This window comes from Gavialis gangeticus, unplaced genomic scaffold (genome assembly GCF_001723915.1).
Source record: "Gavialis gangeticus isolate Ggan-Ray unplaced genomic scaffold, GavGan_comp1, whole genome shotgun sequence".
Classification (NCBI taxonomy): Eukaryota; Metazoa; Chordata; order Crocodylia; family Gavialidae; genus Gavialis; species Gavialis gangeticus.
In genome coordinates, this window is record NW_017728996.1 from 17,583,029 (window position 1) to 17,590,353 (window position 7,325).

A 7,325-nucleotide genomic window follows, 5' to 3' on the forward strand; every position below is an offset into this window, starting at 1 on the left:
AAGCTAAAAGCAGAGCAACAGATGAGGTGGAGGAGGGACTGGAGTAACACCTGAGGAGGGTGCAGGGCTAATTTGTGGCAGGCCTACCTAAAAAAGTTGCCTCCTACTGCCTTCAAGCCCTGAGCAAAACGCGGCGTTCTTTGTAGGACTGACTCAGGCGAGCACAGATAGCAGCAGGCAGGAGCAGATCACATATAGACTGCCCCCTACAATGTTGGGGGTGCTCAAAAATGAGAGTAGCTCTCTCTTGAGGGCCCAAAGCAGACATCTGAGTGCCCACTGTCATCCTTCAGACCACCCACTGCCATCCCAGGTAAGAAGCAGGGATGGAGCCTACATCCTTAGACTACAGATGAGTTAAGGAAGCATCTCCCTCCCTTTGTGACTTAGCCCTCACAGCTCTTTTCATCTTCCCCCTCCCCAGCATTACACAGCATCTCCTTCCTCCAGGAGACTTGGGTGTAGTAGCAACCCTGCCTTATGCATGCCCCACAACACTTCCCATTTACAATGGCCCCTTTTATTCACACTCCCTCAAGTAACCACCTCCCTGACTCCAGGGGAGCAGCAATCATTGCTCACATAGCATATTAACATTAGCTGCACTGGATACATTTTTAATACAATTTAGGGGCTGAGAATAAGGACGAGGGGGCAGCATTGCATGCCCAGTCATCTCTCTACCCCTATCAACACATGCTCCGTGCAGCAGGCTCTGCTTTTTGTCTCACCACTGGCCACCTCAGTACCTGAGACCTTCCCAGCCGTATGCAGTTCCTGTCATTAAGACTTTCGCCCACACCCACTTGAAGAGGACACCACAGGTCCTAGGCAGCAATAGCACTCCACATTTCCTAAGTGCCTTATGCTAAGGACAAGGGATTAATTAAGCCTAATTAGAGAAACAACCAATGAGCCTGCACATAGGGAGGGACAAGCTCAGCCCTGTGACGCTGTCATAACCTGTTTCAGGGGTATGAAGAGTTTTGGGAGCTTGCAGCTGGAATCAGCTGTTTGATGTGGTGCATAAGAGACAAAGACAACAAAGAGGTTTTGTGGGGTCCATAAAGGCACTGAGATAAATAGTGTTTTAAGAGCTTTGAAAAAGTCCCTTTTATGGTTTCAGAGGTTGGGTGAGGCACCAAAACTGAACTAGTTGTTTCTGTTTCAAAAAACACTTGTGGTATTCAAAAAACATGCATGGAGATGAGGGGCTAGGTGTCCTTCCTCCACAGTTATGGGGTGTGGACAGGTGGTGTAGTTAGGAGCTGAGGCTTCCAGCTTCCTCCACCTCAGCCTACGAAAAGGGTCATCAGTCCTGGGCTTTAAAACCCTCGCTTCTCCTCCACCTCCATTCTCCTCTCCAGTGCCCTCTGTTAACCCACCTCCCAGCTTTAAGCCAAGAACCCTCAGACATTTCCCCTTTAAACTCCTTTCCCTGGTGTTGCAGCTATGCCGGTGAACACCGTAGGACCAGCCCTACGGCTGGGAACAGAGATGAAGCTGCACATGTCTAGGGCTTTCTTCAATGCTTTATTAGAAGAGGGCCAAGAACATACATCGTTTTCATAACAAAACATTCACAAACAAGAATTCAAGTGGAGTCTGGGAGAGGGGACACATGGAGAACCAGGCATGGCCACCAGAGACCTGCATCCAGCATGCACGCAATTCTCTTTGAAATGTCTCCCCTCATAATGTGGCCTGAAAAAGTCTAACGGTGTCCAGATCCCAAGAGGAGGGTAAGGGAGGAAAAAAAGGGACTGGAGGAGGAAAAGAAAAAGGAGGGAATCTCTAGTCTCTAAGCCCAGAGACCCAGAGTTATACCTAGCATCTCTGATTCATGGGCAGGGGCCTCCACGCCCGAGGAGGTGGGCCAGGACTTTGGTGAGATGCAAGTCAACATGTGTCTTGTTGAATGATCACTTGCTCACCCTGAGAAGGGGGCGGGTGGGGTAGACAGGGGAGATCTTGGTTTGCGCTCCATCTGCAGTCAACCTGATGCCCTCCAGGGTGGAGGGTGGCTGGGATGGGGCAGCAGAGCAGTCTGTGCGTTAAAGATATCCAGTCCCTCTTGGTGCCTGGGAAACTGAAGCTGGAGGAGGGTATTTTTGTTGGGCGTTGGCCTCTACAAGTGGGGAATTGATCTGATCCTGTGTGTGAACCTGTCACCTGGCACCCAGCAGCACCCCCTTGACCCACTCCAAGGGACTGAACCAGCAGGTTCAGACAACAGCCCCCCCTCAATGAGAGATACCATCTTAGGGTGCCTCTTCTAGCAGGTGTGATGGAGGGTGGGAGCACCATTCCCCGCCAAGGGAGAAGTGCAGAGGTGGCGCTAGGTCAGCGAGAGGCCACGGCTCAGGGAGCTGCTGAATTCTGATAGTGTAAAAATGAAAAGGGAAACTTGGAAAGCCCCCACCACCACCCAGGGAGCTGAGCCCCTTTAAATAATGCAATCCAGGCAGCACCAGGCAGGGAAGTGTCCGCTGGCAAAAAGGGAGCCCCTCCCCTTTCCTTAACTCAGCTTGTAGCAGAAGACCCCAAACTTTCCCTTCTTGGGGAAGCCGAGGCTCCGGATGCCTGGCTCTAGAGGGCCACAGTTGGACCGGGGGAAGGCGATGGGGTAGCGGATGCTGCCATCTGCCAGCCAGCCACTTTCACAGCGATCCAGGTTAAAGAGCTTCCACGCAACATAGAGCTGACCCACTTTGGCGATTTCGGCGCCGTCATCCTGGCAGGCCTGCTTGGCCTCTTCCAAGGTTAGCTTGGCTGGGTGAGTCAGGTAGTAAACCTTCCCTGTGGGGAAGGGGAGGCAGGATCACTGTGGGGTAGAACAACACCCAGCATGGTCCCCCTCTGCACACAAATCCCATGGTCCTGCAGCAGATACTTGGCAGTGGGGAGCTTGTCCCATCTCTGCCTGCCTATGACAGAGATCTAAGGAATCGTAGGAAAGTAGGACTGGAAGGGATCTCCAGAGCTCAACCAGCCCCACTCTCCCTGCAGCTGACCTCTGCTTGCCGTGGGCTTAGGGGTCCTATATCCTAATAAAGGGGATTTTAGGCCACCAGCCTGGCAAAACTGGCTTTGTCAGGAAACTCTGCAAGCATAAGGGATTCTCTTGTGGCCACTTCCCAGTCTATGGCCATTTTCTGCCAGCAAAATGAAGAACTGGGTCCCATTTCATCACTCTCTGAGGCTCAGCTGGTTCCCCTGATGCCCACCCAGTCCGGTGCTGTGTTACCTATTGGGCCGTTTCAATCTCACTGTTTGCTCTCGCCTTTCATTTCACTGCCATGTGAAAACTAAATGTAGCAAGTGTCTGCCTGAGCCCCAAAAGGCAGCTGCTATACCATGGATGGAGCAGAGCTGGGGTTTACCAACACAAAACATCACTGTATAATGTTCAGTCTGGGATAGGAAGGAGCATCCTACTTCCAGCTCGAATCGTAGCAGAAAAGCCCACACCACTAGGGTCATCTACTCCAGCCCTGGACTAAAATGGCCCTGAGCATTTGGGAAGGTGACTGGAATTGCCTGAGGTCCAAACCTGGCAGGGTCAGCATCCCAGCCCTTGGGTCCATGATAACCAGAGCTCTAGGTTTGCCATTTCAGCTGGCTGAGAACAGCACTGTCCCTGGGAAAAGAGTCACACATCCCACTCCCTGCAACACTGGGCTTTCCAGGGTGGCCTCTGCTCTGACTGAGCAGGCCCAGCCCCGCAAGTGAAGTGTCTTCCAGACTCACCTTTGGGTGCAGAGGAGAAGCAGAAAACATCAAAGCGGTGCAGGTTCTTGTGGCGCACGCCATAGCTCCGAAGGCCAGGAGCCAAGGTCCGGCCGCCGCAGGGCTCCCGGGGCAGAGTGATGGGGTACTGCACAGTCCCATCCTGCAGCCAGCCAGCATTGCACCAGTCCAGCCCCTCCTCCCAGGACTTGAAGAGCTGCTCAAAGGATGCGATAACAGCATCCTGCTCCTCACAAACCTTCTTGGCTTCATGGAAGTTGAGTTTGTAGCGCCCGTAGGGAGGCTGGTATGGAAAAACTATCCCTGGGGAGGAGGAGGGAAAGAAAGGTGAGGTGTCTAGGCTGGTCGAGTCACTGTGGGATTTCAAGGACCCTCTGGCCACCTCACTGACCTAACCTGCGCTCTCTGGGGTACATGGGAAAGTTCCCTCAATAGCACCACTAATGGGGCACTGGGGGTTACCTGCAGCAGCATCCCCACCCCCTCCCTAGCTCATGCTCCCAACCTCATCAGGGTGAACTTAGGGTAACCCTGCGTGCTGCCAGATGCCCAGCTGGCATCTCTTGGGCTTCCCCCCTGAGACTGGAAGGGAAAGAAAGGCCTTCCAAATACAGGCTCAGGGGTCCAGCTGAACTCAGGGGAAATCCTGTAATACTGCAAGCAAATAGCCAGCCCAAAGGGGGAATGAACTGGGCAGGCATTATCCATCAAGGATAATGGTGAGCTGCTGGTGACATCTGGTGGCCAGACAGAGGCATGAGCACATGCTCCTGCGGGGCACGGGCGTTCGGTGCCCTTCCAAAAGCTGGTGCTCAAAGGCTGCTTGGCTCTGGAAGGTGGAAGGCGGCTGGTGCCAAGCCCCTGTGCTATAGATAAGGGGTGGGTCACCCTGCCGCCAGGCAGGTGTGCAGCTGGGATGAGGGACTGCAAAAGACTGAATGTTGCAATCCGTGCTGTCTGCAGAGGAGCAAGTCTGAGGCCTGGATGGGGACTAGGGTGGGTCTGAAGGTGAACTTCTGCAAGGAGAGGGAATTTCTATATGAGCCACAGTGTTGGGAGCTGTTTTATGCTGCTCCTAGTCCCCTTCTTCAGCACCAGTCCCTTGTACACTGCACGCTGGGCTCCCCAAATGCACACCCAGAAGATAGGCAGGATGCAGTCATGCCGCCTCTCATGGCCTCTCCTTGCAAGGGCAGGAGAAGCCACCTTCAAAAGCAGGCTGCAGTCACCTGCCAGTCTGTCCCAGCACAGCCATGACAATCCAAGCAGGGAGGCTTGGACTGGGCAGCAGAAGTTCACATTTGACAAACTGACATAGTCGGGAAAGCCGGTAGACTCAGCACTGCTATGTGGCTCAGTCACCACGGGAGGGGGGTAGCATGCCATTCAGCGCTGGCGTGGGGCACCAGTGTCTGTCACCATACAGCTGCATTGTCCTAAGCCGAGGGGGCGCTGCAATAGCATGACACGGTGCTGTGTGTACCTGTGTTACAAGACTGGCCCTGCTGGGTGAGGTGCTGCACAAAGAAGCAGCCACCCCCACTTCCCATTCTCCCAGCCCCAGGTCCCTGTGGAGGTCTAACCAGCAATAACTCCAGGGCATGCTACAAAGAGGTGACAGCAACTTGCACTGCAGGGAGGTTGCACTGGGGAGCTGATGCCACAATGCAAGGTCCTGGGGGCATTTTTGGAGGAAGGAGCTCCTTCCCTTACCCTGATTTCCATAGCATGAGGCCAGCCAGGAAGGGGAGCTCCTTCCTGAGCTGCCAAGGTGTTGGCTTGAGCATGGGGGAGCTGTCTCATAGGGTCCTGATACAGCTGCTGGTCCCACCAGAGGCTTTGAAGCAGGCACCTTCTTGGGTGCCTGTCCATGTCCCCAGTGACCAACACTCAGGTGGGTGCACCCCCAGGTCTATTGTCCCCTCCCTCAGCCCCTGCCTCGCTGCAGCGGCAGCTCACTCACCTCGCAGCTCCAGCTCCACGATGCTGCTCTCATCCTCCAGCCCATCGATGACCTCACAGCGGTACTTGCCATAGTCCTGCAGGCGCAGGTCATTAATGACCAGGGACACTTCCTGCTTGCCTTCCTGCCGTAGATAAGCACGACCCTTGAAATCACCGAAGCTGCGGTGCTTCGTGCCAACAGCCACCAGCACATCGTAGTCCTTGGTGTTGTCATCCCGCAGCTTGGACCACTTGATGCGGATCCTGCGTGACGTCTCCAGCTTGGTCTCATAACGGTAGTGGCAGGGCAGAGTGACATTGGCACCACGCAAGGTGAAGATGGGAGTGTCCGGGGTTTCCACCACCAGCTTCGCACCGTTGAACTGAACTGATGGGTGGGAGGGGAGATGGGTAAGCAGGGGTTCAGACAGGTGTCAGCGGCCAGGTATCTTGGCCCCCTGGCTCAGGGCATCTGTATGGGCTCTGGGGGAGAGGGGCTGGATGCACAGATACTGTATAGAAGGGAAGACGAGCACAGTCCAGCATCAAAAGGGAAAGGGGAAAGAGCTAGGTCTGGGGACAGAGGACCCAGGATCAGGAAGGAGTGGATGGAGGGACTGGTTCTGAGCCAGGTAGCTCTTGTGAACAGCACAGCACAAATCTGGACTGAGCATATCTTCCCCTGCCCCCTCCTACCAAACTCTCCCGCTGCTTATCTCCCTCTCCCCTTCATTCACTTCCTCCTCCTCATGCTCACTGTCCCTGTGAGACACTGGCACAAAGAGGGAACAAAGGCAAGGGGCACTGGTGGCTTTAGAAGGGGATCAGGGATACCCACAGGCTAGGATAGGGCAGGGTCCGTGTAGTAAGATGGTCTGTGCATGGTGTCTACCAACAGGGGGGCACAGCTGAACCAGTTTGCAGACTGCAGTGGGCCCATAGACACCCTGGGAGGGGAAGAGTTTAAACTGGAACAAGCAGCAAAATGAGTCTGGGAAGGGGAGAAAGTGAAGGCAGTTTGGGCTGAAGTTAGGAAGTCCTTCCTGACATGCACCCCTATTAGGCTGTAGGGGCCAGGAGGGCATAGTTTAATAGTTTCACGGTTGGTAGGGTCAGAAGGGACCTAAGCAGATCATCAAGTCTGACCCCCTGCCATGGGCAGGAAAGGATGCTGGTGATTGTCTAGCCTCCTTTTGAAGACCCCCAGGGTAGGGGCAAGCACCACCTCCCTTGGAAGTTGGTTCCAGCTCCTAGCTGCCCTGACAGTGAAGTAGCGCCTCCTGATGTCCAACCTGAATCTACTCTCAGTCAGCTTATGGCCGTTATTCCTTGTAACTCCCGGTAGTGCTTGGGGGAGCAGGGACTCCCCCATTGTCTGCTGGTCTCCCTTGGCAAGTTTATAGACAGTCACCAGGTCCCCCCTCAGCCTTCTCTTGTGGAGGCTGAACAGGTTCAGGTCCCGTAGCCTCTCCTCGTAGGGCCTGCCCTGCTGCCCCCTGATCATGCGAGTGGCTCTCCTCTGGACCCTCTCCATGTTGTCCACATCCCTCCTGAAGTGCGGCGGCCAGAACTGGACGCAGTACTCCAGCTGTGGCCTGACCAGTGCCACATAGAGGGGGAGGATCACCTCC

At 54.6% G+C, this 7,325-nt stretch overlaps 1 protein-coding gene across 3 annotated transcripts in view; it reads right to left on the minus strand.

Annotated features, from left to right (window-relative positions):
• Positions 1-1,512: 1,512 nt before the first annotated feature.
• The window catches only part of HAPLN3 (hyaluronan and proteoglycan link protein 3), a 10,189-nt gene continuing 4,376 nt past the window's right edge, over positions 1,513-7,325 (minus strand). For all 3 annotated transcript variants that reach the window (XM_019504067.1, XM_019504068.1, XM_019504066.1), the window contains exons 3-5: positions 5,714-6,082; positions 3,751-4,053; positions 1,513-2,799 (exon numbers count right to left, since the gene is read on the minus strand). In XM_019504067.1, the coding sequence (XP_019359612.1) occupies positions 2,519-2,799; positions 3,751-4,053; positions 5,714-6,082 (953 nt within the window). In that variant the 3' untranslated portion in view covers positions 1,513-2,518. The remainder of the gene's footprint in view (positions 2,800-3,750; positions 4,054-5,713; positions 6,083-7,325) is intronic.